This window comes from Spodoptera frugiperda, chromosome 1, assembly GCF_023101765.2.
Source record: "Spodoptera frugiperda isolate SF20-4 chromosome 1, AGI-APGP_CSIRO_Sfru_2.0, whole genome shotgun sequence".
NCBI classification, from domain to species: domain Eukaryota; kingdom Metazoa; phylum Arthropoda; class Insecta; order Lepidoptera; family Noctuidae; genus Spodoptera; species Spodoptera frugiperda.
In genome coordinates this window covers 2,102,188-2,120,175 of record NC_064212.1, presented here as the reverse complement: position 1 = coordinate 2,120,175, position 17,988 = coordinate 2,102,188, and the positions used below count along the sequence as shown (strand labels likewise).

General features: G+C 34.2%; 1 protein-coding gene across 5 annotated transcripts in view; it reads left to right on the top strand.

Moving 5' to 3' along the window:
- Positions 1-17,988, top strand: part of LOC118273278 (pseudouridylate synthase RPUSD2-like) — a 465,443-nt gene that overhangs the window by 425,096 nt on the left and 22,359 nt on the right. For all 5 annotated transcript variants that reach the window (XM_050696231.1, XM_050696241.1, XM_050696234.1 and 2 more), the window contains one exon: positions 13,230-13,316. In XM_050696231.1, the coding sequence (XP_050552188.1) occupies positions 13,230-13,316 (87 nt within the window). The remainder of the gene's footprint in view (positions 1-13,229; positions 13,317-17,988) is intronic.

Here is a 17,988-nt window from a genome sequence, read left to right as displayed (position 1 = left end):
TACTAGTATACGTAACTACTATATGTAACATATTATTATGTATCAATACAACTATTATATACAAATAGAAATGCTATTTTGAATCACATTGCAGCTCGTGTTACAACTGGTGCAGTGAATATCATAATAATGAGACCTTGGCACATCGTTAGCCAAATGTTTACGAATACAATTAGTATTCACTGAATATTGTTTCAATATAGTATTTCGGGAGGGTTAAGGGTACATTTATTATTTTGTTTATAGACAATGGACATTTTGGAATAGTAATATGTAATTATAACATTATATTATAACATTTAAGGCAGATTCCATAGCACGGTTCTAAACCCTAGTGGTTTTAAGGTTGCTATTTGTTATTTTTATTGTATTATTCTTTTATGTAAATAATAAATAAAGTAAAAAAAAGCTAATTTCAGTTATGGGGTGTGACAGTGACAGTCCACTGCTGAACTATGAACTTGCTGCATAACATAAGAAGGTTTGCCTTTTGCCAGTAGCTTTACTGCTTCGTATCTGAGAGACATTAAGCCTATGTTCACATGTCGCTTAAAACTACATGCATTTTATTTCCCTTAAAACCTAGAATTTTTGTTTTTGTGTCTATACACCTGTTTTGTGAAACTAGGTTAATGCGATACCTGGGATATACGTGTCACTCAATAATAATTTATCAGTATTTTAAACAAAAACATGGGCAGTGTTCTAAAGAAAATTGTGTGGTTAAAAATAATTGCAATGTCACTACACGTATGCTCAAACAATGCAAATATATTTTTCGTTTAATAGACACTTAGTAAACCGCAAAAAATAAAACAAAGCGATTAACACAATGCACCGCCCACTACAGCGATAACAATCGCAATGCGCGCCAAAAATTTAAAACGAAAATAAAGTAGGGTACTTCAAAATGTTCAAATTACATGCTTTTTTAAAACTACCCACGCTTTGTCCCGATCTTCGATTACAAGAAAAGATAAATTGAAATCAAAGCACGTTTGTAAACCTGTAAAGTAAGTAGTAATTCCTTAGCAATTAAACTCGAGTCGCGCAGCGGTACACGAGCGACTTTTTGTCGCAAAATCGCAAAAACAAGTTTTTCGACTTTTATTTTTCATTCGATAAACGCGAGCCGATTTTAAAATCGTTGTAGGACATTAATTAGAGTATTGTTGCGTTGTAATTAAATACCTTTCGTACGGGTTATTTATGTTCCCGTGTTATACGATTTTGTACGAGTGGTCTCATGTTTATTGTTTGTTTGTTTTCGCTAAACTTGGAAGCTTGGGTAGAACTTCAATTTTATTATCGAAGTTTTCTATCTATAGATTCAAAAAGAGACAAACAGCATTGTATCCGTTTTCTTTTATCATTCATATTTTTGCAAACAAGCTTTGATGTGCCTAATGAACAAATAGAGACAACAATCAATAAGCTTTTGGACAGAAATATCACATATAAAAAATCTCATTCTTCTCACAATTTTAAAAAAAACTTAAACGTGTCTCGTACCTACTAATTTCAGAACCATTTAACACCACCAGCAAATCTTAAACGATGCAAAAAATCCTCAAAACACGTTGTACTGGCCGAAAATTTTAGCAAAAAATCTCGCGAACATTTCTCTCAAAACGAAAATAAAAAACATTTTGACGCTCGCTGCAATCATTTCGATCCTCGATTTAGTCCGTCATTACGATTCGCGAATCGCTACTAAATAACATTCTAACTATGGGAATCGCCTCATTATATCGGGAACAGCGAATGGAGAGCAATTACACGGTCTGACAATTAATAATAATTATCTAAATATGCGTAATCGTTAATACGTCACGTATATACAGAGTTTCATGACAAAATTGATTGGTCTATTTTATGGAGCGACAGATATACAATGTGATAGGGGCGGGACTTCTAACCCGTTAAGGCTGAGTACTACATCTAATTTTATCGACAAAAATAATATGGGGTGTTGAACCCCTAATTGAAAATATTGAAAATATTGAAAAATAGTGATTTTTTCGGTAAAAATAATTCATAATTACACTAAAACATTATCAAACATATGAAAAAAGTAATGAATTAGTTAGCCAAGGTTATTAGCTACCGTTTGTCGTTTTTTTTTTGTTTCTACGACGCATACAACCTTTGATATCAAAAAAAGTAAAAAAAATATTAAAATAGCCATAATTTTTAGGGGGATTTTTTGTCTATAAAATTTGATGTAGAACTCAGCCTTAACAGGTTAGAAGTCTCACCCCTATCACATTGTATACTTGGTCATAAAAGTTTTCATTTGATTTATACCAGTTTTGTGAATCAAAGGACATAATAACCCATTCCTCATCTCGAAACTAAACGCAGGATATCATGTTCTACATTCCAATATTTCAGTGTGACTAAATAGTTCAATTGACAAAGAAAAATTCACTAACTTTTTTTGAATATGTTAAAAACAATTGCCTTACTCTAGGATTTTCTTCTGTGTCGTGCGTGCGTTTACAAACATACAATTTCACATACACATGACATCTAGTCTCGGAACAACAATTTGTGGATCACACAAAGAGTTGCCCCGTGTAGGAATCGAACCCGCCATACGTTACCCGGTAGCCGGTTGCACCAACCGTGCAGTCAGTTAATCATACACTAAAGGAGAAACACGCTAAAAATTATTCAAACATCAGAATCTATTCACTATAAGAAGCTACAACACTCTACCGTAACTATTTCTAAACAATCTCATAAAATAACATTATCCGGTAAATTTGCAAATGTAAGAACATTTCCAGTCTAATGAAATCACTATCGCTAACAATTTCATTTAGTTTTCTTTAGTACGGGTACCGACAGGCGGCGAGGTGGTCTTGAATTACTTGGGCATCCGAAATTGCGCACATCGGATGTCGGAATTGCCTCTTTCTGTATTTAATGAGCGCGCATCACGGGTGTCTTTGGGTGTGGTCCAATTTCAAGAAATTGGTTTTAATTATTGTGAATTTTGCGGCGTTTTTATCTTAGATTTTTTTTCGTTGGTTTTTATAATACTCATAGTGTTGCTCAAATTAAAAATCTTGTACCTAAATATTAGATTCATACTTTGCCAACAAAAAAAAACATTTTTCCAACGCATACAAATTCATAAATTCATTCAAAATTTTAGTAACCAATCATTTTGATAGAATTAATTTGTATACACAATCTTTTACACCACTACGTCTGTAGGTAAAGTTACAGTTCCTTAAAATAAAGCTATTGTTTGTCGATTACTCGTATATTTCATCCAAAATGCTCAGACATTACTAGGTACTAAAAACTACAAACATATACTTAACTAAAAATCACCGCGTCTGCGCACTTTGCTCATGATGAAGAGTCCCTCTGTGACTTGAAACTAGTAGAGCTTTTCTCTATTAATTTACGTAAGTAAAACGTGATTCTTAGTTAATTTAGAATATGTCTCACTGTAGTTTTTACAAAAAAAAAACCTATTCAGTATACTAAACATAAAAACTCTCACAACTTGCACCACAATCAAACTTGCTGGTATCTTAAGGTACAAAGTCACGCGATTTTGTGTGATCAGGTGTCTTTGAACTGGTGCACGAGCATGTTACACCGTGTTTCAGTCGTCAACAGACATGTTTTCGCTGTTCATCAACAAACGCGACTTTTAATCGCTCGTTTGCTACCGAAATTTTATAGCGAATTTCCCTACGCCTTCACTAAATGGAGTTGTTTTTTTAAAAACGAAATGTCTCAAGTACTTGATGGGTAGTTAAACGTTGTATTGGATTCTTGAGTTAAGGATTTGGTTTTGGTTAATTTGTTAAACTTTGATCGGCTATTTTCAACTGTTGGATGTAATTTTTAATTTTGAGTTTTACAATCTTAGCATACACTTAGCCTAAATTAATTATTATGTAATAGGCTTACTCACGTAGCTGTTTTATTAGGAAGCCGACTAGTTTAGAGCCATGCTAATAATTTATTATGTCTCACGAAAGTTATAGTAAAAATACATTTATTCATTCATTTATATTATAATGACTGTATGTGTTTTCATAAATCAATTTAAGAGATTAATTAATTCAATTCGGTAATCAGTGATATCTAAATAATTTTGAATTAATACATTACCTGCTCTATTAAACAATAAAACTGTATGGAAATCTGTTCAGTCGTTTTTAAGTGTATCTCTTTCAAATAGACATAATATACATAGGTTATAATTAATACAATTACTTATCCTACTATCATACATTATAACCAATCGACATCAATAACAGATCCATTTAAATAAAGAACACGTGTTCCATAGACAAGGTACATAGACAATTACTCTTTGACCCATAACTATAGAGTATTGCTTCTATAATCTATGGTATTTATTGACAATCAGTCGCAATCTATATGAATTGATATTTGCTATAAATTAGTACTTACATGTATTTAAATACCACTTTTATTGTAATTATACAACAAACTTCTAGGTAAATAATACTGCCTTGTTAGATGTCTTGCAGTTGATTCCGAATAATTAGTCTTAGTAGTCCTCAAAATTCATCAGAGGCTTTATTCCCGCCATTCGTTACTGTAATTTCTGTAATTCTAAATGGTGGACTTCGTGCTATTAAAAAGACGAAAAAAACTAATACTTTTCTTTTTAGGGCAGGAAAATCACCCAATTAGGTCTCCCGCCTTGGGTGAGGCGAGAAGGAGTGTCAGACTCTTACTAACTAAAAGCCACCACGTTTCTACTCCTATTTTTCGAAACGGAGCCCCGGTAACCCGCTAAATAGTCCACAGCTCCGACTCAAGACCAAAAACACTTGGCTCAAAAAACACACCTTGGCATCCCAATTCCAATCAACTAAACGAGCAAACAACAAGCTCATCATCAATTTAAATTTAATTCATCATTTTATTATCACTATCATAAACCTAATAATATTATAATAATCGCAATTAACTCCTAGTCTTCACATAATATAATAATTATGGTCATAATAATTATTATTGAAGGTATTGTACCCATTCTCGTTTAGTTCTTGACCCATAAAACATAGTATCGTGTTCGTATAGAACAGAATTCTTGTAATGCCCTTACGAAGCGAAGCGTTCACTAAGGTACCGTTCCAATACAACGATTTATTTAATACCGATACAATTTCAATGTAAAGATCGGTTATTCATCTAATAATAAATTGTCATCGTTTATGGTATAAGGCGTTAACCGTCAACACCGCTAACGCACATGGATACCTGAAACACCAAAGGCGTTATAAGTGCGTTGCCGGCTTTTTGGGGATTAGGAGTTTAAGGGTTGTTTGGGAATCGGAGATTGGGAAGATTAGGAAGGGGGGCAATTGGGCCTCCGGTAACCTCACTCACACAACGAAACACAACGCAAACTTTGTTTCACGTCGGTCTTCTGCGAGGCCGTGATATCACTTCTGTCGAGCCAGCCCATTCGTGTCGAAGCATGGCTCTTCCACACTTGCGTGTATGAAGTTTGTCGTCAAAAACTTAGTTAAAGATGATAAGAGATACGATTAAGATGATAATAAAGATCAGATCTCGTCTCACGCATCAAAACACCACCTTTATTCGCAATTGAAATACCAATCCGTAGATAATTTCGTCATAAACATTAAAATTATCTAACCGTCTGTTTTATTGCTATGTCTACGTCTAAAAGTAATAAGAAGTTTTAATGCCTACTATTATACAATATTTAATCGCACAATCAATATTTTGGACAATCTGTCTAAATAAATTGACTTTATACCCACAACATCAGAGAAGTTACAAAGTGCGTAGCCAGATTCTTTTTTAAGAAAGGAAAATCCTCCAATGACTTCTCTCCCGAATGGTAACGATAAAGATGTAAACAAAATGGACATTGAAATCATCAAACTGTTACTATGTTACTACAACTTCATCATGTCTGCCCAGCAGGTGTTGTTCATCCGTCTGGCCGCCCTTGGCTTGTCACCTCCTAAACTATTTATTGATCATTAAAAAAACGCAGGTTTGTAAAACCGCTAGATTAAAATTCGTATTATTGTCGGTAGTAAAAATTTGATTGTTTCCCATTTGGCGAGATTTTTTTTAGATTTTATGGGCACTTAAATTTATTTTTACATGTGTAAGATCTTTTCTTTGTCAGTTAAGTCGTAGAAGTGTTTAGTAAAAGCACAATGTTAGCTCCTTGTTGTATAAATCAATACAAATTCCAAAGTTCATGTTGTTACTGATTTTTTTCTTTAATTTTAATCCCAAAATACCGATCGCTCCACAAACGAGACGAGACAATATCAATTTCATCATATAAGCCGGTAAACGAGTCTACGGATCACCTGATGCAAGGCATCGCCGGCGATGGACACCCGAAACACCAGAGGCTAACAAGTGCATTGTCGCACTTTTGGAAAGATTGGGAATTAGGTCTCCAGTAACCTCACTCACAAACAAAACCCAAGCGTTGTTTCACTTCGGTTTTCTGTGAGGCGATATTATCATAGGTAAGCTTCCATTGTCAGTGTAAATACCCATCCAAAATGAATATCTATAAATCAAAGATTAATAATTGGCAGTAAAATTTGATCTCGTGGAATCTCGGGTCAAGCTAAATATTATTACATTCTGTGATTGCTAAATTCTCAGTAAACAGTTTAGTATATGTTCGTCTCGTTAAGATTAAACAATAATATAGGTACCAAAACTAGATGTACGGTACTGTATTTGTAAAGTTTGGCATGCTTAAGGCTACAAGCTAATCTATACTAATACATATGTAAAGCTGAAGAGTTTGTTTGTTTGAACATGCTAATCATTAGAATAACTAGTTCGATTTGAAATATTTTTATCATGGATAGTCTATTTATCAAGGAAGCTTATTGTAGGCCATGTAACATCACGCTGCGACCAATACAGGAGTCGAACAGAGTAGCTAGTATTAATATACATAGCTATCACAAAATATGTGTCCTATCGTATGTCCATTTCTATCACTTTAGGCTTGATATTTAGTCGCAATTTTCTGTTCATTGTCAAAGCAATCTCGCGTACTATTTCCACAATACCAGTCGATTCTATTTCAGTTAAACTCATACAAACGTTCAAAAAGCAGTCGGCCTGATTACCAGTAAACCATCTTATGTCATAACGTTCTGAAACTATTGTTATTTTTGGACACCGGCGCCCTTGTCCAGTCGTTGATTTGACGACGATACTAACGAAATACTTTCATCTCTTTCTCGCATGCCACTTTTATGGGGTACAGATGGTGTTGTGATTTTTTGCGTTGGACTTTTTTATGTTTCTCGTTTGGGTGTGCTTTTGTGATTGTTTGTGGTTAAAGCGAGGCGGTGATAGATTGTGATCTCTTTCTATCGATTGTTAATTTGGATAATCAATAGGGATGATAGTCATCAAGAATGAAAAAATATTAGACGCGATTTGTTTATTTTGTTACCAAATACGTCATTTCTACGTATAAATGTACCTACAATGAAGTGATGTAAGTCACGCGATATTTCAAATCAATATCTATCATTGATAGTACATAATATATTTGTTTCCGTAAGAAAATAAAACATACGTGTCTAATATTTTTAAAAAATCTACGAGACGAACATTATAATAAAAATCAGTCGACTACCCTATTATTGTTCTAATCATTAAGTTTTTCTAAATTATCTTATATTTTTCTGTGCTTTTGGACTCGTATTACAAAAAATATATGTTAAATTGTTAAGAATAATAAATATGTACATATTATTTTGCTTTTAGGGATTACAAGACATGCCAAGTAACTATATCAAAAAAATAGGTTATGTAACTAGACGAAATATTATTATTCAACGATTTTCCAACGTTACGTATGACTGAAAATAGAACAAACGTAATTTACTTTTCCGCTTGATGGGTTCCAAAAACCCGCGTCTTTCAATCTGAAGGCAGACAGGCTACATATCTTTTTCATCTGTCATCCCTATCAAGTCGCAAAAAAATAATATCGCATGAATTGTTTATTCCAAACTTATCATCTTTTATCCATAACTTTATTCATGAGATTTTTTAATAAAAGAATGATATAAAAATAAATTCTCACTTATTTTCTAAAAGGAATATTATGTTCAAAAAGAAATAGCTCTTATATTTCGCATTAGAAATGGTTTTTTAAATGAGATCATTCGTAAGCCAAAAATACTATTTTATTTTTTCAAATATATTTTGTATTCATATTCCCCCTTTTTGTACCACCTTTCTGCCTATAACCACTAGTCACTAGACTATTTTTATCCCTATCCATTGTTGGGAATTACAATAAAAAACACATGTCATTCAATTCAACATTTTAACAAAAAAAAAGTGAACTAAATAAAAAAGCGCCTATCATTTTCCGCATAGCAACGACGCGTATCGTTGTCAGTGAAAATTACTATAGGCGTTTGTCTAAACATGAGTCGTGTTGGAGCTTAAATTAATCAAGCTGAATAAACCGGTGACGAGGCTCTCTTTTCGCTTTGTTTGCTTTGATTATCAATTTGTTAACACCCAAGGACAGGGGTTGTCAAAAAAATGTTGGACAGAGTTGCTAAAAAAATATAAATAAGTTATTCGTGGCTGCTGAATATAGTTACATTGTAATCTTTTATTTGTCGAAGATAAATTAATAAACTCTAAAACTGTTATAAATTTTCTAGTTTATTTAAAATAATTCAACATACTTCTTCTAAAAATCTCCATTACAAAAGTGGCTAAGTATGGATACTTGACACACCAGAGGCGTTACAAGCGCGTTGCCGTCGGATTTAAGGGTTGTTGGGGAATCGGGATTTGGGAAGATTGGGAAGGGGGGTAATTGGGCCTCCAGTGACCTCACTCACACACATCAAATCACAACGCAAGCGTTGTTTCACGTCGATTTTCAGTAAGCCACATTTCTCTAAATTTAAAACACAAAATCTCATCACTCAATTAAAAATTTAACTTCAAATCCTCTGATCAGTCATTAACTCCTCACCAATTATCATCACAACTGTCAGTCATACTCATAATCACCATTTTGATTGAGTCCATCGTTTTTTTTCTTTTTCTCTTAAATTACATTGCCAAACTTTTTCCAGCACATTGACGAAGCCTACCGCTATCTATCACTGAATTCATTGGGCCGCGGTCAAACTCTTTCAATTAAAACTTTCACGAAATTGATGTTGTTTTCCTTTCGGCTATTGAATATTTACAATGTAACTGAAACGGTTGACAAATCATTTCTTTTTAATTTTTTTTTTTTTTTTTTTGTTAACAGATTACTTTTTTATTTGGGGTGATTGTTTGAAAACTTGTGTTTTTTGTGATTGTTCTAGATGAGTGACAGACAGTTGTTGTTGATATTTTTTTAATGGATGGGTGTCACATTATGTGACGCGGTGTTTAGGCGACCGGCTGTTGCGCAGTGTGTAGCAGGTTCGATGCCGTCACGGAACAATTCTTTGTGTGATCTACAAAAGTTTCGGGTCTGGGTGTCATGTGTATGTAATCTTATATGTTTGTAAACCCACGATACAGGTGTAAAGCACATGGGGCAACGTTTACAAAAACTTACTACTACTACTATCCACCCAAACTTAAAAAACTAGCTTGAATGTCAAAAACATTTTCTATTTACATTCACCAACATTACACGTGTTTCGTATCAAAATATCACAGCTGTTCGTAGCACGGCTACGCTCGTAGCGCGTAGCGCGTAGGGCGGCTCGTAGCTTATTGATCGTAGCGCCCCACGCATCTACGGTTTCTTAACTGTCATTACTTTTGTTGTAGGTTAGCTTTTGATTTGTGATTGGTTTATTTTATTAATGTTATTATTGTTTAAAGTAATGTTTGTTTACTGCGATGGTCGGTGTAGTTTGATGTGATTCAACGGCTTGTATAATAACTTAAAGTATTATGATAATACATGAATAAGTTGTGGAGGAGAGATTACTACAGGTAAATCCAAAATATATATATGCTGTATACAGCAAAAAGTAAAGAAAAATATGTATACATACATTTATGGAAGTATACAATTGTGAATGTACTATAATTGGCATAAGCATAAGATCTTGTGTCTTATTCTCGAAAAACCATTAATGTTGGTGTTTATTCTGTTGAAATAATAGTAATAAATAAATATACAATATAATAGTAATTTTACTCTAATACTTATCAATAGTAGGGTTTCAATAATAAGCCTTTATAAGTTTCATAAACTATTTAGTTATGTATACGCGGTATTTGATAGCTAAGTTTGTTCAGTTGTGGCCGTTTTCAGCTGAAATAATGATGATGTACGATAGTCTTGACCACCTTTACGCAACTTATAAATAAACCACATAGTTGTGGTAAAACTATTATACACATCTAAACTTTTATTAAAACGTACTTGTTCTAATAAATACCTAAACTTTCAGGGTGATTTCCACCAGAGCTGTGCTATGCTACTTTGCTGTGGATGCGTTTGACTTCCACCAATCATATTCATTGGTACACGTAGCTTAGCACTGGTGGAAACGGACTCAACTCAGCTATGTTTTTTATATGGAAATATGTGTGCTGTGAATGGCTTCCCTACTATCGATACATTGCTTACTCAAGCTGCGCAGCTACATAACTTAGTAACAATTGAAACGGTCACTTAGTTTTACAGCTTAGCTATTATATCTTCGTAGCATAGCTACATAGCACATCAAAATTGTTTTCAAACTTCCCTTTAACTTAACCTTTATAATAAGTATAATATTACGTTTTACTTTCTATATAAAATCCACAGCAACAACCAAGTAGAATCCACATCACAAACTCAAAACGGTGATATAAAGAATCATATTTCACAGTCGTAATAATGCTGTATACTGTATAAATGTATACCTACATATATATAAAGTATATATACAACATGTATACTAGCCATCCATCAAGGCTGAAGCTTCAGAAAGGCGCAATACGTGGGTCAAGCAGGCTCGTGATTTATTATAGAAATGTTTTATATGATAAATTCATAAAAATATTTTCTTTTCAAGAGGTAGAGTAAAGCTCTTTTAACAATGAAGCTTATAAATGTAAGTGGATTACATAGTATACACTGTTTATATAGGGTGTCTCCAGTGATCGGCAAGGTTCCAACAGTTATTAGAAAAATATATTATTAAAAAATATTTATTTAATATTAATATAATACTTTTTCTTCTTCTTCAGGGACCTGTATACTTCTTTCTCTACAGGGATTAACTTCTTCATAATTCTTACTTCATTCTAATTTTGGACAATATTCCAAATCGTCATTCTATTTAATGACGCCTATTACATGAGACTCATAACATAACTGACTAAAAGTGTATGTATGTTCACGAATGCCTAACATTTTATGTAAGAACAAAGAAGAGATTATGTTGTGTTGTCTTCTTTTAATTTTCTTGAATGCTTACTAATAAAATCACAATACATATATGTATATTCTCGTCACCATCAATCCCTCAACATACAGATACCATACTCGCATAAAACGACAAAACATCAAAACCTTACAAACGTATCATTTCAACCCCACTAGACACACGAGTAGATTTAAAAGCATACACAAATAACATTATCTACACAAAAATACACAACATACACACTCCGGTCACATACACAACAATTGTATAGACGTACCTTTCAACATAACTCCATTGAAAACCCTTGACCCATTTGACGTATAACCCTAAAACGCCGACGCATTGTTCACTTCGACCCTCCGACGGCGCGCGTGCAATCAACTCACAGTTTGTTAGCATTTGTAGAGCGCTAATTGTGAAACATGGCGACGTGCTTTTTAAACAAATGCGCTGTTTAGAAATAGGTTGCGTCACTGTTTTTCGGGAGAGGCAGTGTTGGATGATTCTGTTTTGTTTGTTTCGTTGCGTGAAAGTCGAAGATCAAAATGGAACTTTTCCACCAGAGATGTGCAATGCTACGAAGATGTAATAGCTAAGCTTTGAAACTATGCGACCGTTCCGTCCACTGATACTAGCTATGCAGCTGTGCGAGGAAAATGCGCAGCTCGAATATGCGATGTATCGATAGTAGGGAAGCCATCCATAGCACGCTTCTATAAAAAACAGCTTAGCTGAGTCCGTTTCCACCAGCGCTAAGCTATGTGTAAATATGGGTGATGTCCTTTATTTTATTTATAGTTAAAAACTTTAGACAACAACACTGATATAATGATGTATCTATACATATACACATATACCAAATATTAATTTAACCCCAAAACGCCACGGTATTGTTCACCCAACCCTCTGACTACACGTGTGCAATCAACACACAGTTTGTTAGAATTTGTATCACGCTAATTGTGAGACACGGTGACGTGACGAGCTTTTTAAACATGGCCGACTTAGGGATGTCCATTTTATATTTTATGCAGTTTTTTTGTGAGAAATATTTTGCTGTGTGAAATCAATAGAATAATGATATTAATTGAGGTTTAGTGGATGATATTAATAATTCAATCTGTCACCTCCAAAAAAGATAGATGATATTTGTACAAAACAAACTACACACAGGAAAATCCTCCCCGCCACCTTATATTTTAGTCAAAAACAACACCCACGTTTTTCCATCAAAGAAAATATGTCCTTTGCACGCATACCTGCACATACCCAAAAATAAACATACACCAATCCAATTTCTAACCAAGACCGCAACAACACAGAAAAAAACAAACAAAAATACGTTCAAACAATTGCAATTTGTTGTAAAAACAAAACAATTTACGGAACAAAATTGCGATGAAAAACATTTTCGCTTAGTCGACTATTTTTCGTTCATTTGTCGCCTATCAACCCTAGGTTAGTACCGACCAATTGTTTTCGCCGACCGTTTTGATTGGTGATTCCGATTGGTTTCGAAATTCGAACGTCGATGTTCTTTATTTGAATTAAATCGGGTTAATTGGTTGTTGATAGAGGTGTTGAATGTTGTTGTGGACGGGATATGTTTTTTTTTTAATTTGTTTTTCGAACTTTCATAGATTTTTTTTTTTTGTTACAATACATGCTGTATACAGATATACGAGCGGTTTGAATTTATAAAAACAAGTTATAGGTACAATATACATACATTTCCTGGATTTTTTTTTGGTCTTTTCGTTAGAATATGTTGACTAAAAGATCTTTTTTCTTCTTTTGCAGGGAGAAAAAGACAGCGGGAAGAACTGCATTCTATCCTGCGAGAAGAGGAAAGCAGACGATACTGACATTAATAAAGACTTGAAAAAGGTAAGATTCAGTTGTTACCTGGGGAAACATGGGCTTAATTTTTAATTATAAGTTTGAAATCACCAACCCGCATTGGGCAAGCGTGGTGATTATTATGCTCACCTTCTCGGAGTGAAAAGAAGCGTTCGGTTAGCAGTGGCCACTTATACGCTGATGACGTGAACATACAAAAATGTAATTAATACTTCTCCTTTATGAATCTGATCATTCATAATCACCAGTTACACTAATCGCCATTGGACGAATAACTTCAAACACAAAACACATTGAAACTATAAAAGTAATGCAGTACTCAGAATTTCAAATGCTACTAAGAGTGCTATGAAGGAAAGTAGGTACTCTTGCAATAAAATAGAGTAGTTATAACAAAAAGTTAATCAAAGAGACTTCTTGAAAATTAACTGATTTTCTTTCTTTGTTTCTTCCATATTCCTAAAAACAATATTCTAACACATCTAATAGCCTTCAAAAAACAAAATTAACAAACTTAACCCACTTCAACTGACAATTCGCCCACAAATCTTCATGCCGCCTCAAACAACAGCATCAAGTGGAGATTTCCGTCGGTTACAAGTACAATTATGGTCCAGTACGACAACGTAGCTGCTAGTCTCTAACAAAACGAGTAATGTATTTAAATTAGTTCCAAGTGCACTTCTTTGTCGTAAACTCGCCCCCGCACCGGACCGCAGGGATAATGAAAATAAAATGACCTTCCCACTTGAGTGTCTACGAAAAGTATGGGTTTGAGACTGTTCTGTCTTGTTTTTTTTTTTTAGTGCTCTTGGCCCTGTTTAGTTGTTTGTTTTACAATTATGGTTCATGATAGGACGTTTTGTTGTAAATTTTTCTATTCTGACTTGATTTCGGCCACAGCAAGATTGATCCAATATTGTATATCAGGTGCAACACTTTTTTCACTGCAAATTCACACCTTTTCATTTTATTGCAGCGATGTGCGTCACATTTAGTGCAAATTCGCACCCTTATTTTATCATCTAATTACTTCTCCCACCTTGGGTAAGGCGAAATGGAGTGTCATACTCTTACTGAATAAAAACCACCCCTTTCCTACTTCTGTTTTAAGCCGGAGCCCCGGTAACAGGTTACGGTGTCCGCAGCTCGGGATAAATTCTCACCCAAGTTTTATTGTTGGATAAAAATAAGTTTTATATAACCTTCGGATACCGATAAAGACAAAACGAGTTATTAATTTATTCTAGTAATAAAACTATAATCATAATATTTCATAAAAAAATGTTAAATAGACTGATTTTTGAACATGAAACTACAATGCATAATTTTATAGTCAGTAAAAATTCATGAAAAATTCAATTCGTAAGCAACTTTTGAAAAATTCAGAGACATAAAGTGTTGTTAAAGTGAAATAAAACTTGGTGTGTCATAAATTTTATTATTATACTTTACCTACTACTTTTATCGTTATTTTACTGAAATTATAATGCAGAACCGAAATAAACTAGCAGCGATTAACCTCAAATACAACGAAATCCACTTAACTGGCCACAGATCCATTATTTACATAAATTTAACAAACATAAGTAGGTATAATAAGTAGGTATATATAATAATACGTGATAATATGCTGACATATTTATATCTGCTTCTGCCAGCGGCTTGGCTTGCGTTCCTGCAGGATAAAAGGTATCCTATCATCTAAGTCAGCACATACCCTGTCTGTATACCAAATTTCATCAATATCCGTTCAGTAATTTCAGCGTGATTGACGGACAAACATCTATGCAATTGACAAACAATCAAACTTTCGCATTTATAATATTAGTGCACCAACTTTTCGCCAGAGATGTTTTATAAATCCATATTATACGATCTAGCTTAAGTCTATGAGCCACACTTTGTCTGAAAGTTGACTAATATCACTTTACCTGACCCGGGAAATTGATCAAACGGCTTTTCGTTCGGTAATTACCGAACCAAAGGACTTGTGATCAACTCAACAAAGCTGAAATGTCTTTAAAAATTGCAACGCTGTAAATTGTAACTTAACTCAACCAAGGAATCAAGACCTTTTGCTCTGGTTCTAGACAACCGTACTCAACTACTGGACAAAATAATAACCCGAAAATCTGTCTTTTTTTTTGAAGTTGGCTAAAATTATTTGACTTTCTCACTTTATTAGCCAAGTCCTCACTTCTTGTGTTGGCATTTTATAGCCACTCCAAGTAATACCGTCGTACCACGATCTGATCGCGTGATCGAACTTATTCTGTCCCGATGTGTAGTTATGCTGACTTTATGTGTTCGCCAATGTAATGTCTTTATTTTATACTCGCTTTATTATCGAGCTGGGGTGAAGCTTTTGCATGGACAGCTCGTGAACAGCTAAATAGTAATGTTAAGTCTTAGACTGCCAATAGAAAACTGTTGAAGGCAAATCCTCCGCTAACGTAGGTCACTGGTGACCCCCGTGGCTTTTAAAGTGTTAACTGACGTATTTGTATCCCTAAATGCGAAGTGTAATAAAAACTAAAGAAGTATGTTAATGAGATAACGTGGCAAACGAGCAGGTGAATAACCTGATGATAAGCCATTGGTGCCCCAGGCTTAAGAATTTCTTCGGATAATCTCACTCTTACGGCGAAAACACCGCAAGCGTTTTTCATACGGGGCTTCTATGAGGCCGTGGTAGCATTATAATTGGGCCATCACAAACGTGTGAACTTGTCGTAAGTCATTTTTATCAGATCTCTCGCTCACACTTATGCAAGTTGTGCGGGATAGTCATATTCTTTTCCGGAGCTGCGGACTACCTAGCGGGTTTATCGGGGCTCCGGCTCGAAAAGCAGGAGTAGAAACGGGGTAGTTTTTAATCAGTAAGAGTCTGACACTCCCTCTCGCCACGCCCAAGGCAGGAAAAGTCGTTAGATGATTTTACCCATTAAAGAAAGGCATATACTTTTCTTTTTTGAAACTTATTTCTTAGTATGTAAATTCTAAATCAATTAGGAGAATGTTACAATATATATAAACAATAGGTAAAACACAGCGTACCTATGTTAAATTTATTCTAGTTAAAATGTAACTAGAAACAGACATAAGTTAATACCAACATTTGATTTATTTACACTGGAGCACTTGATATGGTAATGCCCACTTTACTATTCAGTTTATATTGAAAGTTTCAGTTTATCGCTGAACGTGTGCCGCGTGGAATTTATTTACACTTGCTAAATAATTGCTTCGAATTTAGTTATTAGTTTAAAATGTATTGTAGTTGATTTTCTAGTCCATAATTGAAACTGTTGAGTTAACTGTTAAGCTTTAATATTCAGCTATTTCGTTTAATAATTTTGTGCTTTTTGTGTGAAATTTTAAGTTGGTAATGAAATTGGATTGACATTGTTTGTGTTGACCAGTTGTGTTGGAAAATGGGGATGCGTGTTTGAAATTAAGATTCTTTGTTATAATTGATTTTATAGTCGGAATCAATGATTGTAATATCTCGTAGAAAGAGTGGTTGCACCAATAACTGTGTTGTATTTAGGTATTTAAAAGTACATTGCTTTTTACACAAACCACATTGTCAAACATAAAATTATTTCTCTGTTATAAAAATTAAGTAGGTATAAAAATAGATATGAAGTACCAATAACTTATACAAACAAAATACCGTCCCGCAAATAACGTTCCACGTTCGAATTAAAAAGCAATATGGCGGTAATCCAGGCGATGTGACGTCAGACGTTGATCGACCAATCAGCGCTAAGCCTCAGCTGTTGTAGTTTTAATCACAGCACCCGCGGGACATTTATTTTACAAGTATTTTATTGTTTTGAAATTTATAAGAAAAAATTGCAACATGTAGCATAATTAAATTTTATTTCCCCTTTTAATTCCAACTACCTTGTGCTTTGGCTTCGCCTGCGTTTCCGTGGGATAAAAATAGCCTATGTGTTATTCCAGACGATACGTGATCTACCCCTGTTTCAAATTACTTCCCGATCTGTTTACCCTGCTGAAAGGCATTTAAGGTGATGAGAAATATATTCAGCTCTGCCTTTAACCTAGGATTTAGTATGAGTTTGTTTGACTTTTAACGAGAGCGAAACGTGAACGCGTTCGGTGCTCTGATTGGTTGGTTCATTCGTACCGGCCAATCAGAGCGCCGAACGCACTCTCATTTCAATCTCGTTCAACATAAAGCAAACTCGTACTAAGAGTACTGCTACTTTACACGATTATAAGTAATATAACCACTCTCATTATAAACTCTTCTCCATACTTAAACAATATAAATGCTGAATCGATATTATTCGTTTGTAGTACAAAGTGAATCGCTTACAAAGTGCGAAGTTTCGCTCCTTTGTCACGTAAAGATTTGTTGTCGTTAGTGGGTAATTTATTGATGAAATTAAGCGAAAGTAGGTCTTATTTGTTAGAGCTAATTTGTGGACTGATTAGCTTTTGTTTAGTTGTATTGTTGTATTCTAGTTTTATGTGGTTAGTTAGTAAAGTGGAGTATTATTTATCCCCGAATAAGTAGAGCATAAGTGAATATTACAGCACGTAATGCACATCCAGTTTTCAGAATTTATGTTGTAGTCCCATATAATAGGGGTGAGCCTCTTTCCATACACAGGGCACATTTCCAGACTGCGTGCTACTACCAATAAATTTTCGACCGAAAACA